Source organism: Littorina saxatilis, linkage group LG17 (genome assembly GCF_037325665.1).
Source record: "Littorina saxatilis isolate snail1 linkage group LG17, US_GU_Lsax_2.0, whole genome shotgun sequence".
Taxonomy (NCBI): domain Eukaryota; kingdom Metazoa; phylum Mollusca; class Gastropoda; order Littorinimorpha; family Littorinidae; genus Littorina; species Littorina saxatilis.
Genome location: NC_090261.1, coordinates 26085635 through 26108592, shown reverse-complemented (window position 1 = coordinate 26108592; position 22958 = coordinate 26085635). Strand labels below are relative to the sequence as shown.

Sequence of the window (22958 nt, the reverse complement as noted above, 5' to 3'; positions counted from 1 at the left end):
AGCAGGCGGCGAGAATGCCTTCCTTGGTGGAAAGGTCAGGCTACGGATCGGTCTTTCCGAAGACGAAATATCAAGGTATGTTGATCTATGTTGCTCTATGACTGTTCTGAATGTAGGCAAAGATCTTGACATGTGTTCAAGATCTTTGAGTTTGAGTGAGATCATTGACATTGTCGACATTGCCACGTCCGGCTGTCACTCGCTCCGTGTGACCTCGACTGGCTCGATATCGAGAGTCTGCGTGTAGCCAAAACCAAAACTAAAAATGTGTTTTTCATCCCAGCAACGTGGACACGCTTCGCATATATTCTAATTCTAGTACTTGTCGCTTTGCATTAAGCTTGGATTTATTTTAGCGCCTGTAAACTTTAATATCAACAATGGGTTAAATTCAGAAACAATGGCGGGGAAACGTGCCAGTTTGGGTCACTTGATCCTCATGAGTCATGTCAGAGACATATGTATGTCTCTGGTCATGTCAAACTCAAAGACGATGAAAGTCATGTTCGTTGGGGATTTTGTCAGGCATGCTACTTTTCCGGTAATTGCCGGAAATCCGATAAAGCCGTTTTCAAAATCCGGTAAAGTCAAATTTATTCCGGTGAAGTTGAACAATTTCCGCAAAAACGATCCGTGTGAATATCGCGCAACGCGACCGGGCGCCGGTGTAACACGAAATTTTTACTCCACGAAAAATTTACTCCGGAGTAAATATTTCGTACGAAATTCTTACTCCGAGTACACTTTTCTTACAAGAAAAGAACTCCCCAAGGCACGAAAAAATTACTCCCCACACGAAATTTTTACTCCCCATTTTTTTTACTTCCACAAAAAATCTCAGTACGCAAAAATGGGATGCGGGCGAAGGGATAATGCCAATAAGTGATCTCGCGCACACGAATGTCGCGCTACCCTCCTTCCACCCCTTCCACCACCAAGACTAACAGGGGACAAGGGAGTAAAAATGTCGTACACCTGGCATGGGAAGTTAAATTGCTCGTGTTGGGGTGAAGTAATTTATTCGTTATCTATTCGTCAGGGGAGTAACATTTTTGTACAAAATGTTTACTCCGGAGTAAAAATCTGTCTTGGGGAGTAATTTTCTCGTGCAATGGGGGAGTGCTTTTTTCGTAAAGGGAGTAACTTTTTCGTACGAAATGTTTACTCCGGAGTAAAAATCTCGTGGGAGTAATTTTCTCGTGTTACATCGGTCTCAATGAAGCCAGCGCACAGCCTTTGTGTTGTTTTCACCAGTTTGGAGGTGTGTTGAATGGTGGTGGGAGGAGGCTAAAATGGGATATTTAACAAGATCACAACACTATTACAGCCCTGAAAATGATGCCCAGAATGCACCAGATTGCACCGATTTTAACCGTTTTTTGAAAAAAAATTCCGGGGGAGCATGCCCCCGGACCCCCCTAGTTGGCGAGCCTGCTTTGCAGGCTCAGGCTTGTGGCTTCACCACTGGCACTGCGCGCTTCTTTCAGGTAAAACCATTTTTGGCCTGTAGCATTCAAGGCCATGAAACCAAGCGATGGTGTACCTCAAATTTAATGGCAAAGTTGAAAATAAAGAACCCATCACACATACATGTACTTTGATTTCAATCCACGCAATAGTTTTTGAGAAAATGGGTTTACAAGATTTAGCTCTGGAAATGTGAAATTGTGCAAGTGTATATTCATCTTTGTGAGTCAGGGTGTGGGAGTTGAATGTGTATGAGTGGAGAGAGAGAGAGAGAGAGAGAGAGAAAACAATGAAAACAACATTCTTGTTACTGATTACAAATCATGATAATTATGTATTTCTATGTGTGTATGAAAGAGAATTCAAAAAATAATAATAATAAAGTGCAACAGTTCTCACTTTGTGTTGAATAAACAATAGATCCAGAGGAGCGAATTACTGTGTGGTTGTGTTTGCTTTGACACGTGCTTTCTGTACATGCAACTTTTACCGTGACCGTGATTTGCGACTGGTGTTCGTGATCGTGAAAACAAAAATCAAGGTAACTGTGATCGTGAAAGCTAAAAATTTCCCTTCCCGTGATCGTGATGATACCCCCCCCCCCCCCCCCCCCCCTTTGGGGCCCTCCACTTAGACTAATAGGGCTTGGCCAGTTAAAACCTGAAGACTGTTGGACAGGTCGAACTGGACTATGTAGGACCAAATTTGCATAAACGGATTTTTTGAAATAATATCTATAAAGTAAACATAGTAATATGTTAGGATATTATCTGGAAGAATTCATATGAAAAGTTCATAAACATCTGTTTGGTAGCCGTTTTTCTGAGAATTGCTGTGCATACATACATGCATACATAGCCTATACCATCACCGGCCATCTCAATTCCCAGTCTACTGCAATACTTTTAGTCAAATGTTGACTAAATGTAAAAACAAAGACATTTCACACACAAAAAGGAAACAATTATTGATGTTTTTTGTTCGTGTGTCTGTAGTATCATTATGTGACTTGCAAGCTATTGCAATGGATACCATAATGTCTGCTTGATACAGGAGTCATGTGGAGTCTGTGACACATAAACGTTGGGGAGCCTGTTGAAATCCAAGTTGACAATGCAGCATTATGTTATCCGAACAAATCTTGACTAAATAGAGCGCTGAAAGTCCACGCCGAAATGAGGCACTGGCCTTTGGCTAACCAGTAGTACTTCTCATAATTTACTAGCCAGAGAGCATATTTTAGTATTTTTACTCGCCAAACCGGCCAACCATTTCTTTCAACAACTTTACTCGCATTTGGCGAGTAGATTAAAATTTCTACTCGCCATTTACATGTTTCTACTCGCCATTTGGCGAGTAAAATACTCGCCACTTTCAGGCCTGAAATATGTCATAGTCTTTGAGTGGAGTCTGCGTCACAGATTCTTTCCTTGTCACAGTGACATAACAGGTATGAGACGTAACAGCTTGAGTATGTTATTCTGTACTCAGTCCAAAAAGAGTGTATGAACTTTTAGAACACATGCATTGGCCTCTGATAGCGGCCATGCAACGTCTGTCAAGAGTCAGTTGTATTCATAGGGTTCTAGACTTCTACTTCTAGTACGACTGAGCCGACTATAAAAGCAAACACGGCACTCCTTCTCTTAGCACATGATAACCACACCATGTCCCAAAATAGTCACTATACACAGGGACCTATATTTAGAAATTTAGCATAGCATAGCATATGACCCCCTTCATCTTAGCATATCATCACGCACATGACCCTTATAGAAAATCTTCCTGTGAGGGCGTAAACGCGTCCCCTCCCCCCCACCCCCTCCCCCCGCCGACCCCGGGCTCCCATCCGTGTTCCTCGGACCCCCTTCAGTTGTGCACAATTGGGTCAGCAGTTATAATTCCGTCCCAAAGGGCAGCTGTCGGGTTGCCTGGCCTCAAAAATGCGCGGAGTCGCGTGCAAACACAAGAGTTTTCCGAGTTGATTCAACTAAAGACTGTTGATTTGGTCCAGAAGAAGTAATACTTTTATCATTAGTTTGAAACCATGAAAGTGAGTGAAACTTTCTGCTTGTTCTCACAATCCGCAAGAAAACGAAGCAGTTGGCAGGCCGAAACGACTCAAAATCCGCGACCGACAACTCTGTCAGCACAAGACTGAACTGAGACGCCGCAGCGTTAGCCTGGCAGTGACGTCATCCGAGGAACCCGATAAGGCCGCTGCAGAGTACAGCTGGGCATCTGTAATGCTGTACGCGTGATTGATTCTTGCACAAAGTAAAGTATTAGGATGGTGGTATCTTCCCAGGACCCATGTTCCCATCTTCTCTTCTTTGATCTGACCAACTGCAACCTTCACAAGTTCATATTTCTAAAGTGGTTCACAAGCTGTTGCTACTCCCCCAGTCCACCCGGTTAAACCATAAAGTTGCTCAACCACAGACCTTCATGTCCCTGGTCAGCAGACACTTTACACTGAAGAAGGTCCGCTTGAGGTGTCACGCCAATTACCGTGTACGTGTGAGGTACTGAATTCAAGACAAAAACCAACTCTGTCGGTGGGAAAATCTAGGAAAGAGATAATGACAATACCTCTTCAGTTACTCACTCAAGTAGGTAGACGAGATAAGATAAAGGGAAGAGAGACGAAGACAGTGATCTAGTGTGGAAAATGGGGGAGGGGGGTTCGGCCGCAAAAAAATCAAAGATGAATTTGTCAAACTGTGATCAGTTGTGATGGTTATCGTGTGTGTGTGTTTGTGTATATGTGTGATTACACGTGTGGGTGTGTGTTTGTGTTTGTGGGTGCATGTCTGTGTGTGTTTGTGTGTGTGTTTGTGGGTGTGTGAGTGTGTTTGTGTGTGTGTGTTTGTGTCCCTCGACGCGTGACATTATATGCCAATAAGTTGAACAAAAACAGGGTTCAAGTGGGAACACCTGAACAAAAGCAGGAGGGGGACGGAAGACACTTTATAAACTCAATTTTTTACTGCGAAATTTTGGCCTGGGAGAAGTCATACCATCCTAAGTTTCTCTTCACATACCCGTGAAGTATGCTTTAGGGCTTGACTAGACAACCCGATTGCGCTCACTACACGGTATAAAGAGAGCGCCGTTCAACCCGGCCGATTGTTCGGCTGACGTCACGCGTCCAAGGGAAGTAATTTTCAAGCGGGCGGCATTGACTCAACCAAGAATGCAAACTTTCTTCGATTAAAGACATTGTAGCATGTCTAAAATCTTCGGACTTGTGTTATCAAGCTGTTAAAATCACCAAGTAACTTTTAAGTAGGCCTATCGTTTCAGTTACATGAGAACTCATTCTGATGAACAGATTTTGAGAGCCACAACCCAACAGCTGCCCGGGTGTCATCATTCTTGCCCCAAAAGACATTCTTGTGCTGTGCTCTGTGAGAGGTGTTTTCTTTGTGTTTGATATTATTTTGTTTGGACCTAGCTATTGATGTGTACATTGTTGTTAAACAGTTGTTTGTTGTATGTTTATCAGGGTCTGCTAGTGTGTGATAGGGTTTGTGTCCGTCTGTAGATGTTAGTTTCTTTGTTAGTCCTGTGTTGACAACTCTTCGACAAGCGCTTAGAACTGTACCCACGGAATACGCGCTATATAAGCTTCATATTGATTGATTGATTGATTGATCAATTCCGTGCCATGGGGATTTACTATAAGCCAGCCCGAGTATACCGACACGATGAATGCAGGTGCCGCTGGGCCGGTGTAACACGAGAAAATTACTCCCACGAGATTTTTACTCCGGAGTAAACTTTTCGTACGAAAAAGTTACTCCCTTTACGAAAAAGGCACTCCCCCATTTCACGAGAAAATTACTCCCCAAGACAGGTGAGTTCCGAGTAAACATTTCGTACAAAAATGTTACTCCCCTGACGAATAAATAACGAATAAATTACTTCACCCAAACACAAGCAATTTAACTTCCCATGCCAGGTGTACGAAATGTTTACTCCCTTGTCCCCTGTTAGTCTTGGTGGTGGAAGGGGTGGAAGGAGGGTAGCGCGACATTCGTGTGCGCGAGATCACTTCAAGTATTGGCATTATCCCTTCGCCCGCATCCCATTTTTGCATACGATATTTTTACTGGAAGTAAAAAACAAGTCGCGTAAGGCGAAAATACAATATTTAGTCAAGTAGCTGTCGAACTCACAGAATGAAACTGAACGCAACGCAACGCAGCAAGACCGTATACTCGTAGCATCGTCACTCCACCGCCCGTGGCAAAGGCAGTGCACGTGGAATGGACAAGAAGAGCGGGGTATTCGTTGCGCTGAGAAGGATAGCACGCTTTTCTGTACCTCTCTTCGTTTTAACTTTCTGAGCGTGTTTTTAATCCAAACATATCATATCTATATATTTTTGGAATCAGGAACCGACAAGGAATAAGATGAAAGTGTTTTTAAATTGATTTCGGGGAAAAAAATTTGATAATAATTTTTATATATTTAATTTTCAGAGCTTGTTTTTAATCCGAATATAACATATTTATATGTTTTTGGAATCGGCAAGTGATGGAGAATAAGATAAACGTAAATTTGGATCGTTTTATAAATTTTTATTTTTTTTTACAATTTTCAGATTTTTAATGACCAAAGTCATTAATTAATTTTTAAGCCACCAAGCTGAAATGCAATACCGAACCCCGGGCTTCGTCGAAGAGTACTTGACGAAAATTTCAACCAATTTGGTTGAAAAATGAGGGCGTGACAGTGCCGCCTCAACTTTCACGAAAAGCCGGATATGACGTCATCAAAGACATTTATCAAAAAAATGAAAAAAACGTTCGGGGATTTCATACCCAGGAACTCTCATGTCAAATTTCATAAAGATCGGTCCAGTAGTTTAGTCTGAATCGCTCTACACACACACACACACAGACAGACGCACATACACCATACCCTCGTTTCGATTCCCCCTCGATGTTAAAATATTTAGTCAAAACTTGACTAAATATAAAAATGGGGAGTAAAAATTTCGTGGAGGGAGTAATTTTTTCGTGCCGTGTGGAGTTCTTTTCTCGTACGAAAAGTGTACTCGGAGTAAGAATTTCGAACGAAATATTTACTCCGGAGTAAATTTTTCGTGGAGTAAAAATTTCGTATTACACCGGGTCGGAGTGCAGGTGGAAGGCATCTGCGTCAGTGAAGACTGCATCTTGTTGTAATGAATCCAATTACTTGTTTTTGTTCCGTGTAGGCTACTGTTTAAAGATGTGATCAATTATTTACAGATTGTACATTGATATTCTCACTAATATTTTTAAAAGGTCATTTAGTAACTCGGAAAGGCACAAGCAAGTGTTTGTCTGGATTATGAAGAAAATAGCTTCTTCCGGCGTATTTCTCAAAGCCAGTATCACTATATTAGACAAGACTGAGAACAAGTCAGTCAAAAGTACAGCGATATCAAAACATCCGAGCCAAGACAATATCTGTCGGCCTAAACATCAAAACCAAAACTGACTAAAAACGACTTTACGGAGTCCTCCGTCAACGTTGTCTCTGACGGAATCGATATCATGTACACAGAAGACCTAAAACGGAGTTTCAAGTCGTTGCCTAACAGTCAAACAAAACATGTCTAGGTATATTTTAGGATTCAGGAACAAATCAAGAATGCTAATGAAACCACTTTTGATCATGTTATTTGTTGCGGCAATTTCGACTTTCAAGCACAGTTTTGACTAACCGTGTAGGCTATAATTGAGTTTTCAAGTCAAGCTAAACTGCAATTTCATACAGTCCGGACAGGGTCAAACTGAATCTTTGTTACTGGAAAAGGCAGAAATGACGTAGTCAGAGAAATTCAAGTCAGTATGGGGAAACAAAATGAGAAACCCAACTAAGGATACTACATGCATGTATCTGTAAGGATTCAGTCGCGGCTTGCACTTCTTCGAAGTGAGTGTCACTGGCTACATCCTGTCCTGTAGTTTTCTGGGAATCGCTTCACACACACACACATACACCATCACCATCACCCTCGTTTCGATTAAGTCTACTGGAATACATTTAGTCAAAACTTGACAAAATACAAAAATCATGGCAGTTGAGGTGTGTGTGCAGGCTGTTCCGCTTTCTATGATTCAGATTCGGAGCGTGTTCAGTCAGTCTTTGTGTGGTACTGAGTTTTCCATACTGTTCTTTTCGTTTCGTTCTATTAAATGATCTAGTCATGTTTGTTGTCTTCCCCTGTGAAAAATATAGAACAGTGCAACAGCTCAGTAAATGAAGTAAGAATTAACGGTAAGCTTATTACAAGATTTCTGGGAAATCATTGTCTCTTCAGTGATACCGTGGCCGACTCGACCGTGATTCATCCGTTTGTTTGATATCTTGAACCGATGAATCATACTTTTATTCTTTAATTTTTGACGGAACATAGTCCCATACAAATTGTGTAATAAAGCATTGCAGCAGCCCAGTCATGAAAGAAACCCGGCAGATGGCTGAGTTCTACAGACAATGACAATAGTTGAAACAGACCATAGCTGTAGTTTCTTGAGGCATGAATTTTATCCAATCAAAATTGCCGACTCTTCGAGAAGAAAGCAACCACCAATCGTAGCACAGCCCGCCAAGCGTCTCTCAGCGTAGGCAACATACACGGTGGTTGTAAAATTTCTTGAAAGTAAGTGTCTTTTTCTTTATTTGACTTATTTTTAATAACTTTCAATTGTTTACATGACGTAGAACGTGATGGTACTGAAGCTGATATTTGTGCGATTGGTTTATCGGGGAAATTTGGATCGCGTGGGTACCCATCGGTGTCCCAGTTTTTCATGGTCTATCTCTTCACTACAAACAAGTGGCCGTACGCTTGTGATAGTGCTTTGTAGTGAGGGTTGGTGCTGTCATTTTCATTTTGTTTGTTTGATGTCATGGTTGATTATAAGTTATCAAGATCTGACTGCTTTCTAGTTAATGTATTCCGCATCTGGTAGCGATGGCATACGCCAACTGGTCATATTGTCTGAAGTCGGGGAAGAATGTCCAAGTATGACCTACTTCCCTCCTGTTTTCTGCACAGGAGTTGCCTCCTCCTGACCTTACGAGTCTCGTTAGGTAAACAAAGCGAGTGTTGTCCCGTTATGTCCAGTGGCCGTAGATTTGACCTGGTTTAGCATACCGTATGATAAAGTACACAGAGTAAATTGCCTTGGGGTCTGCCTCAGTGCCAGCTAGGCTAGCTCTGTTAGTGTTACTCAACTTAAGTGTTACTCAACTTATTGTTACCCGGCTTGAGACCTGCTTTCTATTTCTTTATTTTCACTTTCACTGTTTCAGTGGTGGAAGAAGTTTTGTCATAGTAAACACATACTGCCTCTGCTCACTTGTACTTTTCTTTGATTATGTGACTTGTACTGGTCCTATTTATTTTATGATATATTTTTGTCTTCTGGTTTTTGTATTCCATTCCACAACTTGCACTGTGCAAACTTTTTAGGCCTGTTCTCTCACTTTTCTTTGTGCATCCTTTTTATGAGTCAAACTCACACAACTAAATTTTGAAGGAATCTAGTGGAATTAGACTGCAAATGTACCTGAATTTACTGTTTGCATCTTCAAGTATAGAGGTTTTTGATCTAGTGCACTCCCACCCATGTCAGTTTGCTGTGCTGTGGACCCCTGCATCTCCTTTTAAAACCTCACAACCATTGCGAAAATCAGGTCTTAAAAACTGGAGGTTGTGTGGAAATAGAGGTTTCAAGGTCTGGTGCAGTGTTATTCCCAGGCTAAGAGGACAGTAGGTCAATTGGACCTGGACTGAAATTATTTCTCCATGTAGGGCCCAATTTACTGGCAACAAAAATATTGTTGATTTAGAATTAGAAGAGTTCTTACATGTCAAAACTATTCAAGAGTCGACTGGACTGGGGGTCAGAACAATGCGTTGTAGAGTTTCACATTGAAGTTCATTTCTGGACTTGCAAGATAATGAGATAAGCTTCCACAATGATTTAGGGAGGTAGCCCTGAGGTTCCTCAATCTGCTTATCAAAAGAAGCCAAAGTTGAGAGTTAGACACTTTTTTTTTTTTTTTTGCACTTGCTGACTTTGTCCCGAACTAACAAAGTTGAGGTGATGTCACATATTATTATTAAAACTGAGCAACCGTTTGAGATTCAGTCAGTGGGAGTGGGACCCTGAACCTCACTACGATTTGGTTTATTGCCTTTTATTCCCTCATATCCAGGTACCATCAAAGTGAAGATGTTTGATTGGTCAGACATTTTCTTTCTTTATCAGGCCTTTGTCAGTCCTGCTCAGAAGAGTGCAATAAATCATGTCACAGTATGGTTACATGGGTGCAACTCTGCCGGCTACACGCCGGCAGCCGGTTTTTGGTTTCATCGGCTGCCGATGTTTTTGTTCCAGGAGTGTTTTTTTGGCATTTTAAATACTAAAAAAGCTTGGACCTTAACTTTTGCCGGTTTTTGGAATTTTCCAGGTTGCACCCATGTGGTTATAATTGTGGTATGATTCAGTATATTATTTTGTCTTGTCAGCTGAATGAAATGGGTCTTACAGTGGAATCCCCCTTTAATTTAAAGACCTCAAATAATCTGAGAAATAAGATCTTAAAAAGGGAGAGTCTGAACATAGAGGTAAATTTAAGATATTTTGAAGAGAACATCTGAATAAGTAAGGTCTTGACGTGGGGAGGTCTTGAGTGGAAAGGGGGTTCCACTGTACGGAAAAAATGCTGATGATATTGTGTAGTCTTGAGATGGACACTAGTGGGGAAATAGCTCAGTCGGTAGCGGCGCTGGCTTCAAAACCAGTTGGGTTCAATCCCCACGTTCGGTGAGGGATTTATTTCCCGGGATCAACTTTGTGCAGACCTTGGTGTCCAAACACCCCATTGTGCACGCATGCGCACGATAAAGAACCTAAGTTCACAGCGAAAGTCTCAGGGCTTGGATTTGGAAACATGAATACACACATGCAGGAAAAGGGGGGGGGGGGGGGGGGGATGGGTAGCGTCTTATACTGTATGGCAGCTCGCTTTCCCCAGTCAGCAGTGAGAAAGCAGCCCGGATTTCCATGAGGGTAACCTCACAGGACTATATGAAATCTTATCCTTATTTAGAGTTTTTCCTTTTTTACAATCTTTAATCAGTATACGTTTACACTTTTGGCAGAGAGGAGATGCACATTTAGAATTAATTTGAAATCTTCAGACAAAATTCCTTTCTTTAAAATGAGTGGCTGCAACATTCTCGATTCTGATTAGGCCAAAAAGAAAAACATGTCTGTTTCCGGTTTGTTTGTTCGTTCATGGGCTGAAACTCCCACGGCTTTTACGTGTATGACCGTTTTTACCCCGCCATTTGGGGCGGGGATGTAGCTCAGTCGGTAGCGCGCTGGATTTGTATCCAGTTGGCCGCTGTCAGCGTGAGTTCGTCCCCACGTTCGGCGAGAGATTTATTTCTCAGAGTCAACTTTGTGTGCAGACTCTCCTCGCTGTCCGAACACCCCCCGTGTGTACACGCAAGCACAAGACCAAGTGCGCACGAAAAAGATCCTGTAATCCATGTCAGAGTTCGGTGGGTTATAGAAACACGAAAATACCCAGCATGCTTCCTCCGAAAGCGGCGTATGGCTGCCTAAATGGCGGGGTAAAAACGTTCATACACGTAAAAGCCGTGGGAATTTCAGCCCATGAACGAACAAACAAACCCCGTCATTTAGGCAGCCATACGCCGCTTTCGGAGGAAGCATGCTGGGTATTTTCGTGTTTCTATAACCCACTGAACTCTGACATGGATTACAGGATCTTTTTCGTGCGCACTTGGTCTTGTGCTTGCGTGTACACACGGGGGTGTTCGGACACCAAGGAGATTCTGCACACAAAGTTGACTCTGAGAAATAAATCTCTCGCCGAACGTGGGACGAACTCACGCTGACAGCGGCCAGGCATGGTACTCTTCCGCCGGTCGGCGGAAATCCGCCGAAAACAAAAATAAAAATAAAAAACATTAAAAAAAAAAACATTTAAAAAAAAAAAAATCTGCTGATTGACTTGAGATTATTATTTTTTCTTACTCAAGCCTTGTTATCTTTCACTTATATCCCTCTCAGCTTCAAGGAGAGGGCACTAAACACATTTGAATTAGTAAAAAGTCGTCAGCTTCATGGGGCGTTGCATGGTTGCATGCCCCCAACTCAAACCAATCAGAGACAAAGTGTGGCCAGCATCAGTCCCTCTCCGCACCAAACTCTATGGGAGCAGACAAGACCTGGAAGCCACGACGTCATTCGTCTCGCAGACTAAACTGATGGTGTGACGGCGAACGCAAGAAGAAGAAGAAGGGGGCGTTGCCCCCTGACCCCCACAAGGGGCGCTGCCCCTAGACCCCCGACTTTATTTCAGCTGAAACTGCCATTCCTTCAGTACCATGCCTGGCGGCCGACTGGATACAAATCCAGCGCGCTACCGACTGAGCTACATCCCCGCCCCGTCTGTTTCCGGTAACATTGTCCAAAAAAATAGGGTCGGTCGGTCGGTTTTATTTTTTTGTTTTTTTGTTATTTTTAAAAACAATTGTTTTTACCTTTTTCTTACGTTTTGTTAACGTCTTTTGACGTGGGTTTTTTTTTGCCGGCGTCATTGGCCACCATGTTTTTTTCGCGTGACGACGGAAACGGGAGGTAAGTCTCTTCGATTGTGAAGTCTCATCGACCGATTACCAGGCTCCTGTTTTTTGTTTTTTGGTGCGAAAAGCGAGAAAAAAAAAATGTAGGGTCGGCGCTTAAAAATAGGGTTGGTCGGTTACCGGAAACAGACATATTTTTCTTTTTGGCCTTAGACACACACACAAAAATGTTTGTTTTCAATAACAAGGCCCACAAAATGTAGGTAGGTGGGATCACTTTGTTAAATGTTTTATTTATAGGATTTTCATCTTTTGTTACCCACATGTGCTTTTCTATTGCCTGGCACTCGTGCGAGCCGTGTATGTTGGCGTTCTTGGGTGAAGTCATGGAGCTGGACACAATGATTGATTTTTTTAAGACTTTTTACTTACAACTACAAAGAAAATTTAGGATGTATGGATGTATTTTGATGTGACATGATTCAGCATCTGTGTGATTTTGTTTTGTTTTCTTCTCTTTGATCAGAAGTTTCCGTTTCAAAAATTCTGTCGTTCAATCAGAGACAAATGTCTTAGTTTTACAAGAATAATTCTTACAAATATTTTGATAACATTTTGTTTCAGGTTTGCAGAAAGTAAAAAGAAACAGCCATGCCAACTCCGAGAAAGGTAAGTGCCCAGCAGTGTTGAGAACAATTATATTACTATCTAAATTTTGACAGAATTTGCTTTATGTTTCATTTGCAGCTCATTTGGCTGGCACACGTCTGCAGTACTGAGTAGTTTTGCTTGTGTCAATGTGTCTGTGGTGTTTTTATGGGTGGTTAAGGAGAGTTCACCTGTACGGAAGTGTTACAGAAAGAAGTGTAACAGGAATTTGAATCAGACTATAGATCAATGACCATTGAGGGAGGTGCTCTCTGAACTCTGACCTGCTTAGTTTGTAATCATCAGCTGAGTTATGGGGTGAGAACTCTTCCCACTGCATAAGAGGTCTGTTGTCATGCAGTTTGTTTTTGCCATTTCTTCAAACTTTAAGTTAAACTAAAGAGAGTAATTCTTTTGTAGTTAGAACTGATCAATGGTTGATATGTTTTGTTGTGCTTTAGAGCATTCATCATGAGAAAAAGGGTTGAATGGTGGTTTCAGGAAGTGTTCTTGGTTTCAACCAAATCATATCCATTCCTTTCTCAGAGTAAAGCTGTGTAATGTGTTGTATTCAGGGATAACTTGTGACACTAGCTGCATCTAGTCTTTGTTACTGTTTGGTTGATATTGTGGGTGTTTGTTTTGTTGGTTTCCAGGTATGTTTTCTTTTGCAAACTTGCCAACTTATTGTAAACTGCATTTCTTCAGGCACGTGCACGCTCAAGGCAGAGGAGCAAGTCTGCATCACGTAGTCGCAGCCGCGGTCGACCAGCTTCAACCGGAAAGAAGACCCGCACATCATCACGTACCCCGTCTGCTTCACCAGGCCGAAAGGCCAGATACGTTGTGTCCAATCAGGAGAAAGCATCTGTGGCTAAGCAGGAGAAAGCATCCGTTGTGTCCAATCAGGAGAAAGCATCTGTGACCCCTGTCAGACAGTCGGCACGAATTGCATCTATTGTGGCTCATGAGGTAATGATTCTGATTAAAGTTAATCTTTTTTCTCTGTTGTTGTCTGTTCTCTTTCCATTTGGAAAATTTTGACCAAATGTAGTCTGTTCTCTTTTCATTAGGCAAATTTTGACCAAATGTATGCTGGTAGACAGGAAATTGAGACAAGGGTCATGGTTTTGTATACATGTGTAGAACGATATTCATGACCTTGCATGTGAATTTTTCCTGATCGTATCCTGAGGTGTTTTTTCTCATCTGTGCTTTTAAAATAGTTAAAGCCCCACTGTTTTTGTGCCCTCATTTTTTAATCCAATGGATTGACATTTTGGTCAAACATTCTTTGACCTGCTCAGGGCAGTATCATTTGAGATTGAAAGCTAAACCAAACATTTGATTAATTTGTTAGTCAAGATTTTGCTTCAAATCGAACTGGTATTAACAGACACAAAAATATTTCCGAATAATATTTCCGAAATCAGTGTGTGTATTTGCATTGGGTTATCATTAAGGACTGGGTGGCCGAGTGGTAACGCACCTGCGCTCGGAAGCGAGAGGTTGTGATATCGACCGTGGGTCAGGGCGTTAGCAATTTTCTCCCCCCTTTCCTAACCTAGGTGGTGCCAGTGGGTTCAAGTGCTAGTCTTTCGGATGAGACGAAAAACCGAGGTCCCTTCGTGTACACTACATTGGGGTGTGCACGTTAAAGATCCCACGATTGACAAAAGGGTCTTTCCTGGCAAAATTGTATAGGCATAGATAAAAAATGTCCACCAAAATACCCGTGTGACTTGGAATAATAGGCCGTGAAAAGTAGGATATGCGCCGAAATGGCTGCGATCTGCTGGTCGATGTGAATGCGTGATGTATTGTGTAAAAACTTCCATCTCACACGGCATAAATAGATCCCTGTGCCTTGAGTCCAAGTCTGGAGATACGCGCGTGATATGACTTCATATATATATACAGGGTTCGACACTAGCGGGGGCGGGGGGCGGAACGCCCCAGAGTTTTGTGTTCCGCCCCAAACATTGCCGAAGCCTGGGGCCCACTCCGCCCCAGGATAAATTCCAACAATGACAAACCGAAAATTCTAATGCCAGAGCCAATCACTAAAAATCGCCAGTCAAAGTCGTCACTGAAATTTGCGTTACGATCAATGCCGCAGTCAAGAAAAAAAAAACATTGAAATCGTCGAAGGACAATGCCGCAAGGGAAATAACTCTCAGATTGCACTCTTTAGCGTGAGAGATAAGTATCGCCTTCAAATGCCAAACACAAAATGGGGCGACACATCCCTGGTGTAAAAAGACATGGAAATGAAGATGAAGAACAGGGTGGAGAGAAACGAAAAAAGGAGACCGACGAAGCGCTGTCGTAATTTCAATGTCAAATACAGTAGTTGAAAGAATTTCCCTGGCTTCAGTACGATGAAGAAAAACAGACAATGCATTGCCGCACGTGAATACTGAGAGTGGGCCCCAGATTTTTGTTTTCCGCCCCAGCAATTTCCATCTTTGGGGCCAGTGTGGCCCCAGGCCAAATAAGTTAGTGTCGACCCCTGTATATATCTTTGTTTTCATTCCTAATTTGTCTGTATGTGCAAGTCGGATGTGTATAGGTGCGTTTCTGCCCTAGCAGTAGCATTCAAATACCTAAACTGATCTAATAACTTTTGCTGAGTTCTTAAATATACCTTGAAATGGTATTTAAAAGTGACTGTTTCTTTCCTCAGAAACACAGCTCTTCTAAGACAGTAGAGAAGATCACTGCTCAAGCCCGGACCACCATGTCTGACAAGGAGAAGCCGGCGCAGCGCACAAAGAACTATGAGTTTGGTGGACCTATAGGCGCCTTCCTCATGATCTTCTTCTTGCCTGCCACTGTGTATCTTGTCAATCTGGCCTGTAGGAATGTAAGTATGAAAAACATTAGATGTTGTTGACTTTGTATTATGGTTTAGGTTTGTGGGCGTTTGTTCCTGGAGGGTACATTGTATGTTACTTATGTGCACATGGAACTTTTGTGTTTAAACTGAATCATCAGCTAAGTTATTGGGTAAGAACTCTGAGCTTCTCTTTTCTCTGCATTAGTGGACTGTTTGAGCTTCTCTTTTCTCTGCATCAGTGGTCTGTTTTTGTGCGGTCTCTTGCAGAGATGTCATTGCATGTGGTGTACAAATGAATGGTTTTAAAAATAAATTGCTTCATATTAATTATTATAAAACTAATGGTGGTGGGATGGTTTTGAGCTACAAATATGAAGGACAGGACAGTGGCTGATTTTAGTAGTGATTCATGTTGCCAATGAAGATGAAAGTTATCCCTTTCTGATTCCTAAGCAGGATGTTGAAAAAGCACGTCAAATTGAGGCAGCGATAAGACGATATACTTTTTTTATTTTTTTTTTAGAAATGTCACAAAACGACAGAAGTTTCACTGTGTAGAAGGGTTGAATGCTGTTGTTTCTGCCCGTAGATGTACATTATTATTGTTTTTAAGGCTCTTTTTTCTGCTTAACAAAGGTAATTTTACATTTGTTATAATTGAACTGTCAAGTGGAAATGGGTAACTTATACTTTATGGTCCCTGCGCTACAGGCAGTGTAACGTGCTGGATCAAGATATTTGGTGATACTAACAATGAAACTAACCTTTGATCAGTGCCGTTTCTTGTCGCTTGTTTCTAGGGCACCTATCTACAAAATAATCAGGCTTGGGAATGATACGCCTTTCGTCGTAAATACGACCAAGTCCTTTTCTAATTGTGTAAGAAAAGAGCCTCTGTGTGCCCTTAAAAATGCTTAAAACCCAAAATGTTCAGGTCAATACGCCCTAACCAATTTTACTCATTCCCAGGCCTGAATAATGCTTGTAGTCAGTTTGATGCAGGAAATAAGAGTTTGTAATGGGTGTTTTCAGAACAAATGTACCATCCTGGAGATTCCCAAGCTGCCAAGCAGTCTGGCCGCGGTGGTGGATTTTCAAGCCACCCTCATTTTCCTCGGCTGGTTCGTCTTCCAAGCAATCCTGGCTGTCTTGCCCATCGGTCGTGTTGTGGACGGCCAGCCGCTTAAGTCCGGTGAACGTCTCAAGTATCGTCTCAACGGTATGTTCTGATTGTGGTAGAGGTGCTGGGCATGTGGTTCAGCTCATGGCTGAATTTAGTTTAGAGGGTTTTCAGGTGTGTTGAATCTTTCAAGTTTCTATAACTTCATTTCCGAGAGGGGGCACTTGGTTTGATCAAACAGTGTTGGTGAAATTAAAAGTTGATTTCGTAAGATTCCTGTGCATAGCTCAGAGTACAAGTTTTTAGTACAATTTCTGGTTTTACATTAGACTTTGCCTGGACATTGAACATCATACAGGAGAGTTATAAGTTCTCGTTCTGATGGTTATTTGTCAGAAATGGAGGGATGAACATTATTGAATCCCAGACTGATCCAAAATTAGGTAGTCACACTGTTCGTGAGATCAGTGGTGAAATGTGTTTGTATGTTGTTTTTGTGCAGGTTTCTTGGCCTTGCTGGTCAGCTTGCTTGCAGTGGGAGTGGGTGTGTACTACAAGGTGCCTGTGACCTTGGTGTACAAGAAGTTCTTCAAGGTGATGACCACAGCCGTCGTCTTCAGCTTCCTTCTCAGCTTCTTCCTCTACATCAAGTCCAGATTTGTGCCCCAGAGCAAGCTTGCTGCCCCTGGCAACTCAGGTGGGTGGGAGTGGCACTTGTGTTTGTCTGCATATCTGTGCTATAGAAGTGTTCAAACATTCAGAACCTTTTTCCTTGTTATCCTTTTCATCAAATGCTACGCTACTGTTTGATCATTGATGGGATGTTGGCGTTCTTTTTCACTTTCTAGAGTGTTTATTGCCCTGTGCAAGATTCCTGTGTGAGCATTGTTAAAAAACTTGAATTGGAGATGGGCACTCGACTATGATTTGCTTCTGCACGGTCGATAATATGCCTCCAAGTGGTGATGGTCACAGTGCTAAGTACAACATCACTTTTACTCTGTTTTGCCCTGTATATATCCTCACAGAATTGTGCATCTACTTTAGTCATGAATCCCTGTGGATTTTGTAATTAAATTTCACATTTGTTATTTTATTTTTTTACAGGAAATGTCATCTATGATTTCTTCATGGGCCATGAGCTGAACCCCAGGATAGGCCCCTTGGATCTCAAGTTCTTCTGCGAACTGCGTCCAGGTTTGATCGGCTGGGTGGTGTTGAACCTGGCCATGTTGCTTGAAGCGTACCAGAGAGACGGCACCTTCCCCCCTGCCTTGACCATGGTGGTCGTCTTCCAGTTCATCTATGTGGCTGACGCTCTCTGGTTTGAGGTGAGGCTTGCGCATGCAGTTGTTTGACATTATGCCTCCTTTGATGGATGTATGTTGTATTTCTGTTCATTTATTCTTAGTTTATTTTGTCATTTTTCTTTGCTCATTGCTGAAAATGTGCGTCTGTCACTGAGGGTCAAAACGGTCTGAACTAAAGCAAAGTTTGTGCAGTTAATTTTTGTTCAGATGTTATTTGTGATTGGTTACTGCAAAATTATTATATGATCTCATGAATAGGGCATTTCCGTGATCATAAAATCAGTGGGTTATGTACACATTTTGTTAGCCTACAGATATTTACCAACTTCATTTCTTTTTGCCACAGGATGCTATTCTGACAACGATGGACATCGTGCATGACGGCTTTGGCTTCATGCTGGCGTTCGGTGACTTGGCCTGGGTGCCCTTCCTCTACTGCCTGCAGCCACGCTTCCTGTTGGAGAGCAGGTTCAACCTGCCTTGGTACTGCCTTGCACCCATTGCTCTACTCAATGGTATGAATGTATTTTGTTAATGCCTTTCACACCCATCCGTACTGCTTTTTGAATTGTTTAGGGATGTTTGTACTGTAAAATCATTCTTTCATTTGACAAGTAAATTAAATGATTTATTCTTTCGCCAACTTGCAATGTTAGGTTGACGTTTACTTTTGTGTACTCTGAAACTGAAAGTCTTGATTCAGGAGACATTTGCAGCTGTGAAATTAACCAGGAAGATAAAACACTTTCTGTCAATATAACACTTACCTCGACAGTACTATTCTTGCACATTATCTATTATAGGCCGAAAAAATTGGACAAAACGCTGAGTGGGTACAATTATCTCCCATAACCATGCGCCACCGTGGATCCCAAGCACTGTCCGAGTGCTTCCCCCTTACAGGATGTAGGTGGCGCGTCCTCTTTCTTTTTTCGCGCGTGTCAGACCGGCTGTGTTTCTGCTACGCTCCCGGATTATTTTGGACTAAGAGGCTTCTTTTCTGTGTGGACTATCACCTGTTGGATTATTGTGTGTTATTCCACTTCTGGCTTGAGGCTACGTTGTGTTTCCTTCAACTTGTGCCTCCGTTTTTGTGTGGCGGACTCGGCGTGCCTCCCGTCCTACTTCGTGGTGACCGGTCGTCTGCTTCTCGTTTCGCCGCATTCACTTGAGTATTGACCTAAATTTTCTTTGAATTTTGTTAATTCTCGGTCTTTAAGGGTACGTACAGGGCGAGGTAGGATGTCTCGTCCTGTTTTGGGCTCTGGTTCTACGGAACCAGAGTCTGCCGGGGGCAACCCTTCTCCGGGCGCCCAGCGTCATGTTTTACGCACGGAGAAGGGGATCTTTCGGCGCTCCGACTCTCCCTCCCCAAACGCTTTGCGTTTGCGGCGAGGGAGGGCGGAGAAAGCCTGTTTGAGCAAGCTCAATGCGAGCTTGCTCAAACAGGCTGGGCTTGAGCCTGGGACTTCGGGCGGGGCTGCGCCGTCGAAGGTTCGGGGAAGGTCGAGGGGAAAGAAAAAGCTTCTTTCTCCTTCTCCTTCAGTGGAACAAGCTTCCCCCCCTTCGACGCCGTTGTCCGGCCCTCAGTCTCAGGCTTCAGCTCCTCCCGGTTTCAAGCCTGGGGGGAAGGTTTCCTTCTCCTCCCTGGCTCGAATCCGGGGGCAGGTCGATTCCCAACCCTCTTTGGGGGTTGGTGAATCCGATCTAGGGGCTACTGGAGAGACTCAGGTTTTGACAGCCAACGGCCATACCACGTTGTAAACACCGGTTCTCGTCCGACCACCGAAGTTAAGCAACGTCGGGCCCGGTTAGTACTTGGATGGGTGACCGCCTGGGAACACCGGGTGCAGTTGGCATTAAAATCTTCCTTTTCCGGTGCCTCTCCTGTGCCCTCCTCGGTTTCCACCGCTGTGGAAGCCAGGAGGGACACGGGTCCTCCTCTGAACTCCCTCGCTGGGTCGTCTGCTGCTGTTTCGACAGTAGTTTCGGCCTTCTGGGGGGGGAGATCGGAGGAGATGACGGGGTCTCTGAATTCCCTCCCCGCTGGGGTTGGGATGCGAATTGACCCCGTTCAGGGCGGTCCTGTGGGGGCAGGGGTTTCAGGCTTCGTGCCTACGACCACTGCTACTACGGTTCCCTCTGACGTCCGTGTGACTGGTGGCTGTCCCTCTTGATAAGACGCTCCGGCCGACTAGTTACTGGACGTGGAGGTGTTCGACAGAACGTGGTACTTCTGTCGAATGGTCAGGGCGACGGGAACATTGTTTCTGTTGCTCAGACCGACACCTCCGACCGGACCGTCTTGACCCCACGCCATTCCTTAGCGTCTGGTGTTCGGGTGACGGATGGTCCGGACCAAGGGTCCGGAACGTTCCAGGCTTACGGGTCGGGATCGAACCGGACCCACGGGTCCCGACTGGACTTGACCTCCGGGTTTGGTCCGGACGGGACCCATGGTACGGGACCGTACCGGACCTTAGGGTCCGGTGCGGGACAGTACCTCTGGCCCTTCCCGGACCTACGGGTCCGGATGGTACGGTACGGGACCAGTGGTTCGGTCGGGACCGGACCACCCGACCACCTCTGTTGGTCTGGGTGGTCTGGCACCGAACCGGAACACACCGGACCACCGGACCTACGGGTCCGGATGGTACGGTACCGGACCAGTGGTCCGGTCGGGGCCGGACCACTCGACCACCTCTGTTGGTCCGGGTGGTCTGGCACCGAACCGGACCATGCCGGACCTACGGGTCCGGATGGTACGGTATGTCCACGTCCGACCGAGCCACCCGAACACTTTTGTGGGTACGGATGGTTCGGTACCGAACGGGACCTCCGGATGCTACGGGACCGGACCGAACCTACGGGTTCGGATGGTCCGGTACCGGACCAGTGGTCCGGTCCGAACCGGACCACCCGACCACCTCTGTTGGTCCGGATGGTCTGTCACCGAACCGGACCATACCGGACCTACGGGTCCGGATGGTACGGTAGGTCCACGTCCGGACCGAACCACCCGAACACTTCTGTGGGTACGGATGGTTCGGTGCCGTACGGGACCTCCGGATGGTACGGGACCGGACCACAGGACCGGAACACCGGACCACCCTATCGGATCGGTCCGGACCACCCGACCACCTCTGTTGGTCCGGATGGTCTGGCACCGAACCGGACCTACGGGTCCGGATGGTACGGTATGTCCACGTCCGGACCGAGCCACCCGAACACTTCTGTGGGTACGGGTGGTTCGGTGCCGAACGGGACCTCCGGATGGTACGGGACCGGACCGGACCTACGGGTCCGGATGGTCCGGTACTGGACCGGTGGTCCGGTCCGGACCGGACCACCCGACCAACTCTGTTGGTCCGGATGGTCTGGCACCGGACCACCGGACTTACGGGTCCGGATGGTACGGTGTGTCCACGTCCGGACCGAACCACCCGAACACTTCTGTGGGTACGGATGGTTCGGTGCCGAACGGGACCTCTGGATGGTACGGGACCGGACCGGAACACCGGACCACCCTACCGGACCGGTCCGGACCACCCGACCACCTCTGTTGGTCCGGATGGTCTGGCACCGAACCGGACCTACGGGTCCGGATGGTACGGTACGGTACGTCCACGCCCGGACCGAGCCACCCGAACACTTCTGTGCGTAGGGATGGTTCGGTGCCGAACAGGACCTCCGGATGGTACCGGACCTACGGGTCCGGACCTACGGGTCCGGATGGCCCGGTGCCGGACCACCCGACCACCTCTGTTGGTCTGGATGGTCTGGCACCGAACCGGACCATACCGGACCACGGGTCCGGATGGTACGGTATGTCCACGTCCGGACCTAACCACCCGAACACTTCTGTGGGTACGATGGTTCGGTGCCGAACGGGACCTCCGGATGGTCCGGCATCGGACCGGAACACCGGACCACCCTACCGGACCGGATCGGCACCCCCGACCGGACCGGACCGGACCATTTCTTTTCTGATCAGACCCGATGGGTTCCTGTTCAGTCTATAAATAGCGGGGGTTCGTTGGCTGGGCTGACCCAACAGTCGCAGGGTTGTTGTTTTTCTCCCCCTTCGGCTGCTGGAGACGTTTCGTTTTTGGGGCAGGGGTCTTCGCGGCCTCTTGCTTCTGTGGGCGTTTCTTCACAGCCTGCTTCATCGCTTTCGGCTCTTCCCCCTCAAGCTCCCTACACTCCTGCTTTTGAGGAGTTGTCGGGAAGTGAAGAGGAGAGTGAGTCGGAGGACGATAGGGAGGAGGATCAGGGTCGCCCTGAGGTTAACACTGATCCTCTACCCTTGCCGGTTTCTGATGGAACTTCCGAAGCTATGCTTCGTACTTTCCAACAGTACATGACAGACATCACGCGGCGTCTTGACGTCACGGATGCCTCTCTTAAGCGTCTGTCGTCTAGTGTTGACACACAGGACCTGGACCCGGGGTCTGAGGACGAGAGGCAGGAGGCTCGTCCTCGCACAGCTAGAAGGACGTTTGAACAGTTTCAGGACGTCCTTCCCTGAGACGCCCTCTCGTCCTTTGAGTCCGCTTCGGCCCGGGCGCGGGAGGCTCACGCCGCGTCTGCCGGCGGCTCGTTTTATGAACGATCCGTCCGCCGGCAATTCGCGTTCCACCCTAGTCTTAGTGCCACGGTGGAAGCGGCAGCACATCGCCTGAGGAGTACAGATTCACGTGCAAACGCGACCTATGTTCCTCGGGAGGACTCGGGTTCAGTGCCATGCTTTCCTTCGGGAGGCGCACCTCCACTGTTTCCTCGTGTCCAATCTGTTTCGTCCCTCCCTTTTCCCTTTGACTCTCGAACTCTCCCTTTCCAGACTTCGAGTGTTTAGGGTGGGGCTGACGGTGATGTGTTCGTTGGGGAGGTGCCTTCGGTCAAGAAGGTGGAACTGAGCTCTGCTTCGTTCCACAATCTTGAGGC

General features: G+C 45.4%; 1 protein-coding gene and 1 non-coding gene across 2 annotated transcripts in view; both read left to right on the top strand.

Moving 5' to 3' along the window:
* Positions 1-8009: 8009 nt before the first annotated feature.
* The window catches only part of LOC138951981 (delta(14)-sterol reductase TM7SF2-like), a 32586-nt gene continuing 17637 nt past the window's right edge, over positions 8010-22958 (top strand). The window contains exons 1-8 of the mRNA XM_070323549.1: positions 8010-8128; positions 12722-12766; positions 13454-13717; positions 15432-15611; positions 16617-16803; positions 17207-17401; positions 17812-18035; positions 18361-18529. Of these exons, the coding sequence (XP_070179650.1) occupies positions 12749-12766; positions 13454-13717; positions 15432-15611; positions 16617-16803; positions 17207-17401; positions 17812-18035; positions 18361-18529 (1237 nt within the window). The 5' untranslated portion in view covers positions 8010-8128; positions 12722-12748. The remainder of the gene's footprint in view (positions 8129-12721; positions 12767-13453; positions 13718-15431; positions 15612-16616; positions 16804-17206; positions 17402-17811; positions 18036-18360; positions 18530-22958) is intronic.
* On the top strand, positions 19755-19873 carry LOC138954029 (5S ribosomal RNA). Its single transcript, XR_011451696.1, has one exon. It is a non-coding gene; the product is annotated as a 5S ribosomal RNA (ribosomal RNA).